Raw genomic sequence first — 18,128 nt, 5'->3', positions numbered from 1 at the left:
GCCTCCAGTCTGAAAAACTACCATCCACCACCACCACCCTCTATTTTCTACCTTTGAGCCAGTTCTGTATCCAAATGGCTAGTTCTCCCTGTATTCCATGAGATCTAACCTTGCTAATCAGTCTCCCATGGGGAACCTTGTCGAACGCTTTACTAAAGTCCATATAGATCACATCTATTGCTCTGCCCTCATCAATCGTCTTTGTTACTTCTTCAAACAACTCAATCAAGTTTGTGAGACATGATTTCCCACACACAAAGCCATGTTGACTATCCCAAATCAGTCCTTGCCTTTCTAAATACATGTACATCCTGTCCCTCAGGATTCCCTCCAACATCTTGCCCACCACGATCTCTCTCAAATTTTTCCCTCTCACCAAATCTTTGTCCTCTAGTTTTGGACTCCCCTACCCTGGGGAAAAGACCTTGTCTATTTACCCTATCCATGCCCGTCATGATTTTATAAACCTCTATAAGATCATCCCTCAAACCCCAACCCTCCAGGGAAAATAACCCTAGTGTATTCAGCCTTTCCCTATGGCTCAAACCCTCCAGCCCTGGCAACATCCTTGTAAATCTTTTCTGAACTCTTTTTGAAGTTTAACAACATCTCTCCTATAGCAACAAGACCAGAATTGAATGCAGTATTCTAGAAGTTATGAAGAGGTGCTGGTGTTGGACTGGGGTGGACAAAGTCAAAAATCACATGACACTGGATTATAGTTCAACAGGTTTGTGAAACTGCAAGCGGTTTCAAATAAACCTGTTTGAATATAACCCGGTGTCTTGTGATTCTTGACTTATTCTAAAAGTGGCCTAACCGATGTCCTGTACAGCCACATGACCTCCCAACTCCTATACTTAATGCACTGACCAATAAAGGCACGTGTACCAGATGCCACTTTCACTACCCTGTCTACCTGTGGCTCCACTTCCAAGAAACAATGAACCTGCACTCAAAAGTCTCCTTGTTCAGCAGTACTGCCCAAACCTTACCATTTAAGTGTATAAGTCCTGCCCTGATTCGCTCTACCAAAATGTTCAGGAGGATTTTCTCTCCGTGTTTGACATTTAACAACAGAAGATACTGAGGTAGGATAAAAATAAAGTTTGATCAGAGGGTAGGTTTCGGCACACCTTTTAAATAGAGGCAGAGATGTTTAAGAAAGGAGTTAGAGTTTAGGGCTGTGGCACCTGAAGTCATGACACTATTTGTGGGCATAAGAAGTCAGGATATGGACAACTGGGAGTTGTTGGGCTGAAGCAAGTGATGAAAATGAGTAAGGCTCTGGAGAAATTTTAACAAAGGGAAAATTATGTTTGAAATGCTGACAGACCAGGAGCTAATATGCCCATTGTGCACAAATGTGAATTTGAAAGGTGGAATAATTCAAGTCAAAACTGTAATAGGCTATGACTTGGGTTTTAACTGTCAACACTATGATGTGAATTTGTCATGAGGAAGACTTGCATTATTGTTGACATCAGGCTGGAGGTTCTGATTGACTCTGTAGTGAACTCTCAAGCGATTGCCATTGGGATCCAGGAAGCCAAATGCAATGTTAGCATTCATTTCAAGCAGCCTAGAATGTATGGGTATTACATTGGCTTAGTGGTTAGCACTGTTGCCTCATAGCACCAGGGACCTGGGTTCGATTTTAGCCTCTGGCGACTATCTGTATGGAGTTGGCACATTCGACGTGTGTTTGCGTGGGTTTTCTCCCACAATCCAAAGATGTGCAGTTTAGATGAACTGGCCATGCTAAATTGCCCATAGTGTTCAGGGATGTGTAGATTAGGTGCATTAGTCAGGGGCAAATGTAGAGTAATCGGGTCAGGGAATAGATCTGAGTGGGTTACTTTTGGGAGGGTGGGTATGGACTTGTGCCAAATGGCCTGTTTCCGCACTGTAGGGACTCTGATGACAGCAGCGATGTACTGCTGAAGCTAAGTGAGACTCTGGTCAGACTACATTTAGAATACTGAGAGCTGTTTTGGGCCCTTTATCTAAATAGGAGTTTGCTGGTGTTGGAGAGGGCCCAGAGGAGATTTACAAGAATGATCTTGAGCCTTGTCATGTGAGAAGTAGTAAAAACTATGGGTCTATATTCGATGGAGCTTAGAAAGATGGCGGGTGCTATCATTGAAATTTGCAAAATTCCGAGGCCGGATCCAGCAGATGTGGAGAAGTGTTTCCCAAAGGCGCAGCCTCTGAGTGAAAGGATGTCTCTTCAGTACTGAGATGAGGAATTTCTTCAGACAGATAGTAAATCTGTGAAACTCAATGCCACAGAAGGCTGTGGAGGCCCAAGTCATGGAGTGTATTTAAGACAGAGATTCTTGATTAGAGGATTAAGGGTTATGGGAAATGGTAGAGAATGGATTGAGAAACATCAGCCAACATTGAATGGTGGATAAGACTTGGTGAGCTGAATGTCCTAAACCCGACCATTTTATGGTCTTATGGTAATGTTTTAGTTTGGGTTCTTCTGTTCTTATAAGTTCAGGCTTAACTTCTAGGCTTTCTATTAAACCACATTAATTAACAAAGTGTGCATGATGGTAAGGCTGCAGTACTCCATGCTCTGAGCAATGTAGGCTCCAATCTTTCACCAAGTCCTATCACATGACTACTAAGGTTACAGGTATTCACAGCTTACCCCTCAGGCTAATTTGCATAATCATTAAATTGTCTCCCTCCAAGTACTTTCTCAGTTTCCAAAGTTGTTAATTGGAATTTTTTAACATTCATAGTCTGAAACATTTAACTAAAAGCATTCCTGTTTAACAGAATGTATTTCCAACCCTATTATCACCTCTCTCTTTCCACTATCCTAAAAAAGCACGTTTGTAATGTACAGGGGATCTCAAAAGTTCATCCTAATCTGGTTATTTGAAATGTAGAGTGGATGGGGACTGTGCTTTTTAGTAGCTGAAATGGAAAATGTGGAAATGTCCCAGATATTGTTGCACTGAAAAAACATCCCTCACACCCAACATGATTGGCAGACTGATGTAAAGCTGATCACATACTTGGAAAAGCTAGGCTCCTTAAAATCTTTCAAAACTCAAAGGTTGTGGCCTCCTAGACTCTGACAACTTTTTTTTTAAAAATCAAGATACAAAGCTAAACAGTTTGAGGCCAATCTAAATTGATGGGCGGCATAGTAATTGTTCCTGAATCATGGGGGGAGAAAAAATCAAAATTCTTGAATTTTAAGGTTACAGACCAATAATCTTGGTCCAAATCATCATCTGTTGGGTTAACCATATCTATTTAGACAATTTCCATGTCATCTTCCTCTTGTCCAGTTATTAGATTTATCTTTGTTCTGGAAGTGATCTTTCTTTTACTTGGCTTACTTCTTAAAAAATGATCTTACTTTTCAAAGTTCAGAAAGTGACAATTCTGCCACTGTTAAAGTATTGGCAGTCTTCTGTTGTACAATCCTATTGCCCTGCACAATGAAGGCAGCACTTCAAAATGACAATACTTACCTTTTCTCTGACTTTACAGGCTTTTTATCGTTCAGCGCAAACCTCTTTGGTCAAGACAACTGATGGACTTGGATCAAGCCTGAGAGTTCTATCCAATAACATCTCAATTGCACGATCTTCTCTCAGCCTGTTGCGCTGTCCCTTTCTCTGACTCTTAACTTGCACAACCAATGAGAGATGGACCAGTTGTCCAACAATTAAATGTATTTTCCTGTCACATTAGTAAATAAATAACAAGAAATGTACTTACAACTTGTACACAGTATCACCCATTAAGACATGCGGTAACCAGTCTTGGCTTCCAAGTTCTCTGTTCTGTCGACTGGGCCCATGATCCAAAGCTCTTTCCACGAGTGTTAGTCTCAAGTCCTCGCTATTGCTTTTCTTTGTTTCGGGGTGAGCATTCTCATCGTGATCTCTGGCCTCTTTGCTTGCCCATCAATGATGTGCCAACCAGTGATCAACACTCCAACAAATGTCCATTAGTTATAAGTTTCGATTGATTCCTCAGCATTGAAGCTTTTTGCTGCATTGTTTCTGGGTACAAACAAAAAGATGTTCTGCAAACATTATTTGCTGTTTTTAATCTCTCATTTGCTGTAGCTTCTGGTATTGCAGAGTTCATTAGAATCCAAATTCCGTAAGCCTGCCAAGTATACTGGTCTGTGTGCCTGGATTTTGAGTCATCTTTAGGTTACTAAAAATCAGTTTGTTGTTGAGAACTCTTACTGTTATATCTGGAATTAGCTTCAACATGTTATGACTGGACTGGCCAAACAATATAAATCATTAATAAAGGAGTCTGCCAATTCCCCTGCCACTTGGAACTTGTAGATGAAGTGGGCAATGTTCTGTTTGGGACTAACATAAGCATTGAATGAAAATCTGCTAAGACTTCATGAACACCTTGCTGATGATATCATCATCCCCCGCTGTGTATAAGGAAGTACTGAGCTGGGACTGTCACCACTTCATATAGAGACCTGGGGCAGTTGTATCTGGGGATAACTCCCATAACTCCCTTCCACATACATGTGGAAAATGTTAACAGGATTGGGCAAGCCAACATGAATTTATAAAAGTAAAGTGCAGCTTAACAAATCTATTGGAGGTTTTTAAGGATATGATTAGTGGAATAGAAAAGGGAGGGAGGATGTATTTGCATTCTGAGTGCAGCAGAGATTCACTAGGTTGATACTAGGAATGGCAGGACCCTTTTAGGCAGAGAGATTGGTTCAACTGGGCCTGTATTCACTAAAGTTTAGAAGAATGACTGGGATTGGATAGAATGTTATACGTTTCAAATAACTGGATGGACTAAATGTGGGAAGAATGCTTTGTGTAACTGGGGAGTCTAGAACCAGAGGTCACGGTCTCAGGATACAGGGTAGACCATTTAGACTGAGATGAAGTAGTGAACCTGTGGAATTTACCACTGAAGGTTGTGCACGCCAAATCACTGAATATTTTCAGAAGGCTAGCGATTTGGTTTAAGGTTTTAAAGTCATTAAGGACAATGGAGTGAGAGTGGAAATACAGCATTTGAGATGGAAGGTGATCCTGTTGAATGTAGAGCAGGCTCTTACAGCTAAAGGAACTATTCTGCTAATTTGTGTTTGACTGCCTGCATCAAAGGGCTGGGATTGTTACTTCATAGTTCTTCAGCTCTGTCCATTAGCTGTTCAGATTCCCCTGAGCAACAAACACCAAATGCCTTAGTGGTATCTCCCCTGATGCCATTATGTTTTAGTCTGAGTTCTCCTTTTTCCTACAAGCTCAAGCCAGCCTTCTAGGATACTTGTTAAATGACATTTATCAACAATATATACACATGGGTAAGGCTGCAGTGCTCCAAGTTCTGAACTGTGCAGGCACCAACCTTCTAGCGTAAGACCATCAGATCATAACACACAGGACCAGAAATTATGCCATTCAGCCCATTTAATCATGGCTGATGGACTTTTCAATCGTATTTTCCTGCTTTCTTCCTGTAACCTTTGATCCCTTGGTAATCAAGAACTTATCTATCTCTGTTTTTAAATGTACTCAATGACCTGGCCTCCCCAGCCTTCTGTGGCAATGATTCAAAGGAAAATCCTATCATCATAATATCTCTGTCACTGCATACTGCCAAAGTTCATCTATTTACTCATTTAAACCTGTCTCTGCAATACTGGAGGAATGCTGTCTTGTTTTTACTGTATCAGTTGTATATGGTCGAAACGACAAATAAAAAGCTATTTAACTCTACTCCACTTACCCAGGATTTTCAAACTTCAGATGTGGATGACTCCAGTACTTACCCCACTGTTGTAAACTTGGGCTAGATGCCTTAAACCTTCCCAGAAATTTACATCGGGATAACTCTGTTCTTAATCACAAGTGCAGCACCTGGGTTGCAAATGATTAGTGGCAGAAGTCATGTCAGGGAGGCCTCAAAGTATATTTTAAAAGTAAATTTTCTGAAGATAGCACTGCTCACTCAATCGTACTACATATTGTGGGGTGAGAAACGCCCTTCTAAAATTAGGCGGTGGGGAGGCTGTAAATCAGAGGTAGTAATGGTGTTTATCTCCTCAGTCACAGTTAGCGATGATTTGGAGTTTATTGGTAATTGCAGATAATCTTGAACAAGGCAGATTGAATAGATGAATCTGATTCACAAGTAGAGCTGCTTTGGGTTGGAATATGGACATTTTTCCAGACCTGCAAATTGTCAATAACGGTGTTGATTTTCAGGCAAATGATAAAAGATCTGGTTACGATTTAAATCTGTAACCAAGCCTGATTTCAATTTGAATTGTAGAATTAACAATACCAAGAAGCAGAGGTTTATCATTTTTTATATTTAGAATCATTGCAACACTACAACATTACAGCACAGAAGGAGGCTAGTCAGCCAATAATGACTGTACTGTCCCTCCTATGGAGCAAATCACATGCCTGTCCCTCAACATTGTCCTGTTCAGACATGTTATAATATGCCTCTAGAGCAGGTGGGATTTCTGACCCAGAGATAGGCTCATCGTACAGCATCAGTGACCTTTCATCCTCTTGAAGTATTTGGAATATTCAACAGATGGATGTTTCAGATCACCAGAGAGACAAGTGAATTTCTAAGCACAACCTATTAGCTAGGTGGATAATGAACTAACAGACTAGTGAAGCATCAGTTCATTGAGGCAAACTGATCTCTTCAGACTGAACTTTAAAAGCAGTATTGAGAGACGAGTATCAAATGGAGCTGGTCAATTTTTAAATCAAATGTTGCTAAATAGAAACAAGACTCCATGCATTTCCTGACTGTCATGAGATGACTAGTAAAGCTCAAAGGATTCTTTCAGTCCTTTGATCTGTTATCTAAACAGTGAGAACAAGTATAAGCCTTCATTTCATTCTTGTGTTTAAATTCCTTTATGGTCTTGTGTCTCCCTTAATCTGTAACCACCCCCTAGTACTACAAATTCAACTGGATTCTATTCCTGAATCTGGCCACTTAGCCATCCCTCCTTCCTTTCATTTGGTTGTATCATCAAACATCTCCACTTGAAGCTTGGAGTCCTCCTTACTAAATCCTGCCTTTGCAACTCCTTCTCCACCAAGTATTTCCCTTTCAAAACCTCCCCTGTTCTGAGTAAACTTTTGATCACTTGACATTTTGTTTTTCCCCTACACCTGAAGCATCTTCAAAGGATTGACACCGCGTGATGCACACATTCTACATTTTGTCTTTGTGATTGTCACTTGTGTATCAGACTGTAGCACCTTGTTTTTGTAGAATTCTGGCAAGAATTCATTTCCTGGTGGTGCAGAGTAATGTCCTGAGAATCGTGTGTCAGCTGATTGGTTGGATTTACTTCTTCGCCTGGTCTATCTCCTTCTACCCTCAAGTGATCGAAAACTGGCGACGTAAAAGGTAAATGGTGCATGTAGCAAATGTGAGGAGTTCGTAGCAACATACAAAATCCTGTGGATGCGAACAAAAAGTTTAAATGCTGCTGCATTCTGAAAGATATTCAAGATTAGATTAGATTACTTACAGTGTGGAAACAGGCCCTTCGGCCCAACCAGTCCACACCGCCCCGTCGAAGCGCAACCCACCCATACCCCTACATCTACCCCTACCTAACATTACGGGCAATTTAGCATGGCCAATTCACCTGACCTGCACATCTTTGGACTGTGGGAGGAAACCGGAGCACCCGGAGGAAACCCACGCAGACACGGGGAGAACGTGCAAACCCCACACAGCCTGAGGTGGGAATTGAACCCGGGTCTCTGGTGCTGTGAGGCAGCAGTGCTAACCACTGTGCCACCGTGCCGCCCCGGTGCTGTTTACTATGAAAATTCAATAGCTGCCTACCTGGAGTTTCATGTAGGTAATTTTCTTTGCAGTGGTCTCTGATACTTGAAGTAATAATAAAAACCAGAACTAGAATCTGCTGCAAAAATAGTGGCGTATGAATAATGCTTGTTCATGATAATGGTCAAATTGCTCAAGAATTCTTAGTCGGAAAAGAGACCTTGAGATTGTGAATTGCAAATAGCTGCGAGTTACTGAGTAGTTAGCTTCACAAAAGTGGCATCTCCCACTTAACCTCATGGTTTCTGTGAGGCTGCTGCATTGATACATCAATTGACCAAAAAGAGACAATGTTAAAACTAGTAATCAATGGATGTGATCAAGCTTAATGACTACTAACCAATTTCTCTAACTCAGTGTCACAAAAAATGTAAAAGGGTCTTGCGGTGTAGTGGTGGTGTCCTGCCCCTGAGTCAGGGGTCTGGGTTCAAATTCCCACCCCAGAATGAGATGGTCATGGAGGTGCAACGTCACAGGTTGATTTAAAAATTATAAAAATTAAAGACATAGTACTTTCAACTTTTTTTTAACTTTTTCTTTTCTCTCAAATTTCTCCTCATAATTTATCTCTCCAATTTGAATCTACGTCATCTTTTTCAATCTTTTCTGTTTATTTCTTATATCTCAATGAGATTAGACTGTTCACCAAATTTGTTGTCTATGCTCCATTGTTGCGCACATTTCCAAGGTAAAAGATCAAGCTCCTGAATTGGGTACTTGTTGAAATACCCCACTGCAGTAGATTCAGAAATGCTAATTTAATGCTGCAAAAGCCATTAATATATTCTGTCCTACTCATTTGCCATATAGCTTGTAGTAGTATATTTCCTAATTCTGTTTTTTTGGTTTAAAGTGGAAATATTGATCTGTTCAAAGTTACATGATGATAAAACTCTGCATTCTGTAAATTAATGAATTGTTTTTTTCTGGCAGTCCCATTTTCACTCAAGAACAACAATGCAATTACTTGCTGCTCAGGTCATTAAAGATCACGTTTACAGCATTGGGCTTTGACCCCTTCCCATAGGATAAGGAACCTCAAGTGGATGGCCACAGATGAATGTCAGACTAATAGCTTGTATGGAAATTAAAGTTCTATAATTGAGTCTTAGAATTTTATACTTTGGTGTCTTCAATTTGTTAGATCACTTTGTGTATCAATGAAAAATTGGTTCAAGCATTTTGAAATGCACTGGGGTTTTTGTGCTATTTTCAAACCTCCTTATATTCTTGGACATAATTAGGTAGGGTTGAGTAAAAGGTGTGGAATAGTTTTCCTTGATTACATTGATAGGTTTGAAATTTGTCATGTCTGCGTTCTTTATTGGAGTCAGGAAATTTCAAATGCCCTAATCTGGCCAGTGTTCATTCTTATACAGAAAAAAAAGTTTAGATAGCTAAAATTCTTAATGAAATTTACCCTGTGAAGGATATGAGCTTCTTTGAGAGTATCTCTTAAACCAAGACTTCTATCAGAACTGTCTAAGACAATGTGGTAGTGTTTTTGTACAGCTGTTGTCCATGGTGTGTAGGTATGCCCACAGTGCTGTTAGGAAGAGTTGTTCAGATTTTGATCCAAAAAATCAAACTGTAATGTAGTTTCAAGTCAGGATGAGTTATGACTTGCAGATGATGATCTTCTATTCGTCTCAGAAGATGGCTCAGGGTCACTCAGACGGATTGAAGAGCAGGAGAAGTGAGGAAGAATATCCTCAAAATGCATCTGGGTAATGTGTCCCCACAGAGGTTTTGAGGGGGAGACACAATGTGAAAGCAACCTGGAAAATAGGCCCAAAGACCTGGATAAGTTCTTAGATGAAACCTCTAGCTTGTTGCTATTAGAGCAGAGACACAAGCTAATGTCTAAGGGAACATGAAATTTCTTCACTAATTTGTTTCTGTTAAGATCCTGGGCTTCATAAAGATTAAAGATAAGGTGAGGAAACTTTATACTGAACTTTTATGAAGATCTGGTTAGGTCACAGCTAGAATATATGTTCAGTTCTGGCCACCTTGCTTTGAGAAGGATGTGGAGGGCCTTGAGAAGGTGCAAAATGATTCAGGGATCTTGGCCAGATTAATTAGGGCGGCACAGTGGTTCAGTGGTCAGCAGTGCTGCCTTCGTGCCAAGGACCTGAGTTTGACTCCAGCCTCGGATGATAGTGTGGAGTTTGCACGTTCTCCCCATGTCTGCGCAGGTTTCCTCTGGGTGCTCCAGTTTCCTCCCACAGGTCAAAGATATGCAGATTAGGTGGATTAGCCATGCTAAATTATACATATTATCTAGGGATGTGCAGGCTAGGTTGGTGAGCCATATGAAGTAAAGGGTTACATGAATAGAGTAGGTAAGGATGGGATGCTGTCGGAGGACTGGCTTGGCTTGATGAGCTGAATGGCCTTCTTCCACACTGTAGGGATTCTCAAATTCTATGATTCTGACTGAATAAGCTGGACGTTTTTTCCTTGGGACAAAAGGACATTGAGGGGAGATCTAGCAGAGGTGTACAAGATAATTACAGGTCTATTAATGAAAATAATGAAAACATTTTTTCAGCAATGTATGGGGCATAGAGTCATGGAGATGTGCAGCACAGAAACAGACCCTTCAGTCGAACTCGTCTATGCCGACCAGATAACCTAACCTAAACTAGTTCCATTTGCCAGCACTTCTTATTCATATACCCATCCGGATGCCTTTTAAATGTTGTAATTGTAATTGTACCAGTCTCCAACACTTCCTCTGGCAGCTCATTCTGTGCACGCACTACCCTCTGCATGAAAATGTTGTCCCTTAGATCCCTTTTAAATCTCTTCTTCCCCCCCCCCTTCCACACCCAAGACATATACCCTCTAGTTCTGGACTCTCCCAACCTCTGGAAAATACCTTACCTATTTACCCTATCCATGCGCTTCATGATTTTATAGACCTCTGAAGGCTGAGGGGTGACCTTATAATGCTGCAGGGAAAACAGCCCCAGCGTATTCATCCTCTCCCTATAGCTCAAATCCTCCAACCCTGGCAACATCCTTGTAAATCTTTTCTGAACCCTTTCAAGTTTCACAACATCCTTCCTGTAGGACGGAGACCAGAATTGCACACAATATTGCAAAAGTGGCCTAACCAATGACCTGTACAGCCACAACATGACCTTCCAACTCCCGTACCTGATGTTCCGACCAATCAAAGAAAGCATACTAAACGCTGCCTTCACAATCCTATCTACCTGAGACTCTACTTTCAGGAACGATGAACCTGTACTCCAAGGTCTGTTGTTCGTCAACAGTACAGAGGACCTTACTATTAAGTATATATGCCCTGCCCCTGATTTGCCTTTCCAAAATGCAGCACCTCACATTTATCTAAATTAAACTCCATCTGCCAATGCTCAGCCCATTGATCCATCTGATCAAGATCCCATTGTCCTCTGAGGTAGCCGCCTTTTCTGTCCACTACAATATCCATTTTGGTGTCATCTGCAAACTTCTAAATATATACCTCCTGTGTTCACATCCAGATTGCTTTATATAAATGCGGAACAGTAGTGGACCCAGGACGGGTCACAGGCCTCCAGTCTGAAAAGCAATCCTCCACCACCACCCTCTGTCTTCTACCTCGAGCCAGTTCTGTATCCAAATAGCTAGTTCTTCTTGTACCCCATGCGATCTAACCTTGCTAACCAATGTATAATGAGGAAACCTGTCGAAAGCCTTACTGAAGTCCATGTAGGTCACATCCACTGCTCTGCCCTCATCACTTCTCTTTGTTACTTCATCAAGAAACTCAATTAAGTTAGTGGGACATGATTTCCCCCACACTAAGCAATGCTGACTATCCCTAATCAGTCCTTGCCTTTCCAAATGCATGTAATCCTGTTTCCTCAGGATTCCTTTCAACAACTTGTCCACCACTGAGGTCAGGTTCAGCTTTTATCAAATCCTCCATTCCTGGCAACATCCTGCTAATCTTTTCTGAACCCTTTCCAATTTAGTAATGTCCTTCCTATAGCCAAGCAACCAGAACTGCACACTATACTCAAGATGAGGGCTAACCAACATCCTATAGAACCTCAGCATGTCATCTGAACTCCATACTCAATGGTCTGAGCAATGAAGGCAAGTGTACTATACATTGCCTTAACCACCCTCTCTATCTGTGACGCAAATTTTAAGAATTATGTACCTGAGCCCCTAGGTGTCTCTGTTCTACAATATACCCAAGGCACCACCTATCCTTGTTTGTTTTACCAAAATGCAATACCTCATATTTCATCAAGTTAAACTCCATCTGCCACTCCTTAGTTCATTGACCCAATCGATCAACACCTCTGTAATCTTAGATAACCTTCTTCGTTGTCCACTATTCCACCAAATTTGTTGTCATCCACCAACTTACTAACTATGCCTGCTATGTTCTCATCCAAATCGTTTATACAAATGTTCTTTTAAATCAGATTTATAATATGCAATGTTTGACAAGTTTTGTAGCAGAAATCCCTGTTGTGTCCCTTAGATCTGCATTGTAAGAAAATCATCGGAACTTTTGTTCAATGATTTTTTTTTTCTCTCTCTCTCTTTCAGTGTGGTTGGTTTGAATTTTGATTTTCTGGCACTTAATCTGACTGGTCACATAGCATATGGCATGTTTAATATTGGTCTCTTCTGGATTCCATATGTTGAGGTAATATTTAATTAAACTTCTTTACAAATGCTAAAAAGTTGTGATTATTGCAGTAAATGTTCATTTGGGGAGTGGTGATCAAGTTACTGAAGATGGTTTATTGTCCCCCTAATGAAAACCTCTTTCAAAATGTTAATGGAGAGATTCCTAGCCCCTTTAAATCACTGAATTATGCAACATGATCCTAGCATCAATAATAATGAAGTGCTATTCTTACTCCCTGCCATGCCAGTTCACCTCCGCTATTCTGACAGTGGTACACTCCGCCCCAAGTAAAAGTGAAGATTGCACTTGACAAAGGATACAACACTACAAACAGCTTCAGACGATATCCTGAGGCCTTGCTGATCATATCCAGTGACTTCAACTTGGCCAAACTCGAGAACATGCGGCCAAAATAATATTAACACGTCTGCTGTTCCACCAGAGGTCAGAACATCCTTGACCATTTTACCGCTCCATTCCCGTCAGTGTTTTGGAACATCAGGTCATGATGCTGCACTGCTCCTCCTGGCTTACAAACAGAAATTGAAACATGAGGATTCGATACAGAAAGTGGGGCAGTGTTGGTCTGATGCTTCTATGGGACTGCTTAGAGTTGGTTGACTGGTCCATATTCAAGAACTCAGTGGCCAGACCGAAACAAGTATGCCACTACTATTAATTACTTCATTCGTAAATGTGTAGAAGACTGCATGCTGTAAAAGTTGATCCAAATGTTCCCCAACCAGAAACCATCAATGAACTGGGAGATATCCACTTTCTACTAGAGTCCAGGTCTGAGGCACACAAGTTGGACAACCCTAAATTGTACAGGAAATCCGCGACCTTCGTAAGGCCATCTGAAACTCCAAAAGGCAATGCGAAACTAAACTTGAGACCCACACCAGCTACGCAGACACCCTTGATTTGTGGCAAGGCTTACACAATATAACAGGCTACAAAGCGAAGTTGAACAGAATCGCAGGTAACAGTACATCCCTACCCGATAAACTTAATGCATCCAATGCGCGCTTTGAACAGAAGATCATTGTCATCTATCCCAACAGCCTCAGATGTACGTGTGACCACAGTCACTGCTGCAGACATTAGATTCTTTGAGAGAATGCAACTGACCAGATAGAGTCCCGGCTGTGCACTCCGATCCTGTGTGGACCAGCTGGTGGGAGTATCCGTAGACATCTTTAACCACTCCTTACTATGATCTGAAGTCCCCACCTGCTTCAAAAAGTCTCCTCCATCCTGGTGCTGAAGAAAAACCAAGCAGCATGCCTGAGGCCTTTTTCGTCATATCCAGTGACTTCAATTAGGCCAACCTCAAGAATACGTACTACCGAAATACAATCAACACCTCTCCTGTCCCACCAGAGGTCTATTGCCCTGTGGCTGTGACCTCCATAATTATGAAGTGTTTAGAGAAGTTAGTCCTGGCTAACCCCAACTCCAGCATGGAGGAAAAAATGAGGACTGGAGATCATAGAGTCAAGAGTGTGGTGCTGACAGCAGGTCAGGCAGCATCCGAGGAGCAGGAGAATCATTGTTTTGGGCATAAGACCTTCCAGACTCAACTCCAACATACCAAATTGCCTTGATCCTTTGCAATTTGCCTGCCGACATATCTGATCAACAGCAGCCGCCATCTCCCTGGCCCTGCACTCATCCCTGGAATATCCAGATAACCTACATCAGGATCCTAATTATTGACTGCAGTTCTGCCTTCAAAACTATAATTCCAAACAAACTCCTGTCTAAACTAGGTCATCTGTCCCTAGGTCATCTATACCTAGGTCTTGGCTTCTCCTCTATAACCAGATCCTTGACTTCCTGACTCATAGACCACAATAAGAATAGATGGCAACACTTGTTCCATGATGCCTCACAAGGTTGTGTGCTCACACCCCTCGTATAATTCTTATACTCTCGATTGTATGGCTAAATTCTGCCCCAAATCCATTGACAGAATTGCTGATGACACCAGAGGAGGTCTGATCTCTAACGATGAGACAATACAGGAATGAGATTGAATGCTTTGTGGCATGTTATAAAGATGACAATCTCTCTCCATCAGTGGGTCAGCAAAATGAAGAAGCTGATCATTGACTTCAGGAAGCGGAGTGGAGGGCACGCTCCTGTCCGCATCAGTGATGCTGAGGCAGCAGTAGTTAAGTGTGTCAAGTTCCTGGGAGTGACAAATGCCAACAATCTGTCCTGCTTGATGCAATGGTCAAGAAAGCACGATAATGTCTCTACTTCCTCAGGAAGCTAAGGAAATTTGGCATTGCGACAAGGACTCTTACTAATTTTTATAGATGCACCACAGAAAACATCCTATCTGGATGCATCACAGTGTATTACGGCAACGCCTTTCCCAAGACCACAAGAAGCTAAGGGATCAAGAACACAGCCCAGTCCTTCACTCAAGCCAACCTTTCATCCATTGACTCCATCTGTATTTGCCGCTGCCTTGGGAAAGGAACCAACAATCGAAGAACCCTTCCATCCCAGTTTTACTCTCTCCTACTCACTTCCTTTAGGCAGAAGATATAAAAGTTTGAATGCACCTAAGAACAGATTCAAGAACAGTTACTTCCCTGCAGCTATCAGACTTTTACCTACTCCCACACCCCAGGTCCTGTTGCTATATGACCCCTGTCATCACCTATCTAACTCCTCTTCCCTGGTTTACTACCAACAATCGCTTTGACTACCTAACCTTATTTCGCCCCCTCTCCTGCTCAGCCCTATCTCTACTTGTCCGCTCACTCCTCATCCCCAGCCCTTCCCAAACCCCTGTATCAGCATAAATACCACTCCTTCCTATCAGTCTTACTGAAGAGTCACTGGACTCTCTCTCCACAGATGCTGCCAGACCTGCTGAGTTTGTCCAGCAATTTGTTTCAGATTTGCACTACTTTGTTTTATTTTATAGTAAGAGGTTGCCCACCTAATTAGGTGATCATTTCGCAAAGCAACTATGCATCCTTTTGGTGAGGTCAGTTTTCATAGAATCATAGAATCCCTACAGTGTGGAAGCAGGCCATTTGGCCCATCAAGTCCACACCGAGTATCCCACCGAGACACATTCCCTAACCTTTATTACCCTACATTTACCCCACACTGATGCACCTAACAAACACATCCCTGAACACTGTGGGCAATTTAGCATATTCAATTCACATAACCCCTACATCTTTAGATTGTGGGAGGAAACTGGAGCACCTGGAGGAAATCCCAAGCAGTGACAGGGAGCATGTGCAAACTCCACATAGACTGTCTCTGGAGGCTGGAATTGAACTCTGGTCCCTGGCGCTGTGAGGGAGCAGTGCTAACCACTGAGTCACCATGCTGCCCTATGGGGTTTGGAGCAGAGCGTTGTCTGTATGGGAGAGTCATGTTTAGTAGTGGCTCTAAATATACTACGACAGACTCTAGAAGCTTTGCGCAGTCAGACTGTGGGTATCGCATAATCGATCATTATAACACCATACTCTCTCTGTCTGCTTTCTGCCTGTTTAGAGTATGAGGAACAAAAACTAGTGATATAAAAACAGGTTTTTAAAGAAAAATCACCTGTTTTTCCAATACTGTCTTTTATTGTTTCAGATCTCTGGCATCTATCATTCTTTTTGTTTTTATTTTCTAACTGAAGCTGTATTGGTTGTCTAGACATGCAGGAAGCTTTGAACAGGTGTTTTATGTCTGACCTCATGGTACAACACTTCCAAGAAATGATTGAACATCATGATGAATTTAAAACAATTACCCATTACAGGAAGAAGTGGCTAGAAAAACTATTCAATCTGGCAACTTTTTCTCTCAGGGTGGTGCGCATATGGAACGAGCTGCTAAAGGAAGTGGTAGAGGCAGATATATTTACAACATGAAAAAGACATTTGGGCAGGTACATGGATAGGAAAGGTTAGAGGGCTGTGGGCCAAACCCAGGCAAATGTTGACTATTTCAGTTGAGGAAACTTAGTCAGCAAGGACAAGTTGGGCCAAAGAATTTGTTTTCGTACTTCTTATGACTGTGAAAGCTGACAAATCCTCAGGATTGGATAATTGGCATCCTGGAGTATTAAAAGAGTCAGCATTGGTTATAAGCTTTCAAAATGTCTTCAATTCTGGAAAGGTTCTAGTGGATTGGAAAAAAAACGTACTATTTTTACTCCAGTAAGGGAACTACAGGAAACTATAGCTTATTAGCCTACTTTTGATCTGAGCTTTTGACAACGTTACATTCATTGTGGCTGTGCTGTTTTTGGGTTTTCAAAAGAAATTTGATTTGGTGCCAAAGCAAAGGCATCTGTACAAGATAAGAGCATAAGGTGTAGGGGATAATATATTGTCATGGAGAAAGGATTGATTGGATAACAGGAAGCAGAGAGTAGGGATAAATGGGTCACTTTCATGTTGGTAAGCTAAATTAGTGAAATGCCACAACTTTTGGTACTTGGGACTTCACTAATTACAATCTATATCAATGTTTTGGATGGTGCAACCAATTGAAAAGTAACTAGATTTACTGATATCACGATGGGTCAGAAAGTAAGCTGTTGAGGTAGTAGAATCTGCAGAGTGATACAGAAGTTGTGAGTTAACAAAGATTTGGCAGCTGGAATGTAATGTGAGAAAATGTGAACTAGTCCACTCCAGCAGGAAGAATGAAAAAGTGGTGTATTATTTTAAATAGAGAGGTTGTCTGATGTTGTGCAGACAGATCTGGTTTTCCTGTTCATGAATCATAAGGTAGTCCACAGGTATAGCAAACAATTCGCAAATAAATTGGTTTATTGCAAGAGGAATGGAATATAAAAGTGGGGAGGTTTTACTGCAGCTGTCGGTTTTTTGAGACTACATCTGTCATGCGCTGTATAGTTTTTGTTTCATTTGAAAAACTAGACAGTTGCTTACGTGGTGTGAACCAGTCTCCAAGCAATCCTGCTAACAACGCTCACAATCTATCAGTATTTGTTATATCAAGTCAATCAACCTCCGGTCAGGCTTGTTACTTCTGAATTTCTGAATGAGAGCAACATCTAGTGCCTAACTCCCATTTTCCTGTCTTTTCTGTGACTGGTTACATCATATTCTGATTTCCTTTCTCTCAATCCGTGTAGCCTCCATTCTATTCCTCTTGGAAAAGCCTGCAGCTCCCCACTGCCTCAAATGTGGCCCACTTCACCATGCTGATTCCTGTAGTAATATGTTCATCCTGCATGTACTCGGCACTTTCCCTGTCATCTTTTCATTTCTTGTAGTGCAGCCAAAACATCATAACATGGTGCTTCTCTGATTTCTTGCAGTCAAACACCACGTCCTCAACCTTCTCCATGTATCACAGCTACCTTAGTTTGGTGCATTTTCTTGCCTCTTGCCCGTCTTAAGCACCAAACAACTTGTCATTCACATTGTCTCCAACAGTTGCCTCCACCTTGGAATCCTTGCACTCAAATCTGTTGACTGTGCTGCCTCGGTCCCTGACACGCACTCATCATCTCAAGCTACCAGAAGATCTAGGTGCAATATTCCGTAGAGCCTTGGTGAACCTGGATTTGCAGCAAGACATTTCTTTCATGGTAGCTCTGAGT

At 41.6% G+C, this 18,128-nt stretch overlaps 2 protein-coding genes across 5 annotated transcripts in view; one reads left to right on the top strand and one right to left on the bottom strand.

Moving 5' to 3' along the window:
- The window catches only part of LOC140494496 (calcium and integrin-binding family member 3-like), an 88,102-nt gene extending 80,713 nt beyond the window's left edge, over nucleotides 1–7,389 (bottom strand). For both annotated transcript variants that reach the window (XM_072593739.1, XM_072593740.1), the window contains exons 1-2: nucleotides 7,263–7,389; nucleotides 3,748–4,034 (exon numbers count right to left, since the gene is read on the bottom strand). Coding sequence is in view for 1 of the 2 variants with exons in the window: in XM_072593740.1 (XP_072449841.1) it covers nucleotides 3,748–3,770 (23 nt within the window). In the remaining variant the exon portion in view is untranslated. The remainder of the gene's footprint in view (nucleotides 1–3,747; nucleotides 4,035–7,262) is intronic.
- The window catches only part of LOC140494495 (cystinosin-like), a 69,634-nt gene that overhangs the window by 34,962 nt on the left and 16,544 nt on the right, over nucleotides 1–18,128 (top strand). For all 3 annotated transcript variants that reach the window (XM_072593735.1, XM_072593738.1, XM_072593737.1), the window contains 2 exons: nucleotides 7,276–7,413; nucleotides 12,439–12,538. In XM_072593735.1, the coding sequence (XP_072449836.1) occupies nucleotides 7,276–7,413; nucleotides 12,439–12,538 (238 nt within the window). The remainder of the gene's footprint in view (nucleotides 1–7,275; nucleotides 7,414–12,438; nucleotides 12,539–18,128) is intronic.

This window comes from Chiloscyllium punctatum, chromosome 24 (assembly GCF_047496795.1).
Source record: "Chiloscyllium punctatum isolate Juve2018m chromosome 24, sChiPun1.3, whole genome shotgun sequence".
Classification (NCBI taxonomy): domain Eukaryota; kingdom Metazoa; phylum Chordata; class Chondrichthyes; order Orectolobiformes; family Hemiscylliidae; genus Chiloscyllium; species Chiloscyllium punctatum.
The sequence above is the reverse complement of the archived record's forward strand: the minus strand, read 5'-3'. Positions and strand labels throughout refer to the sequence as shown.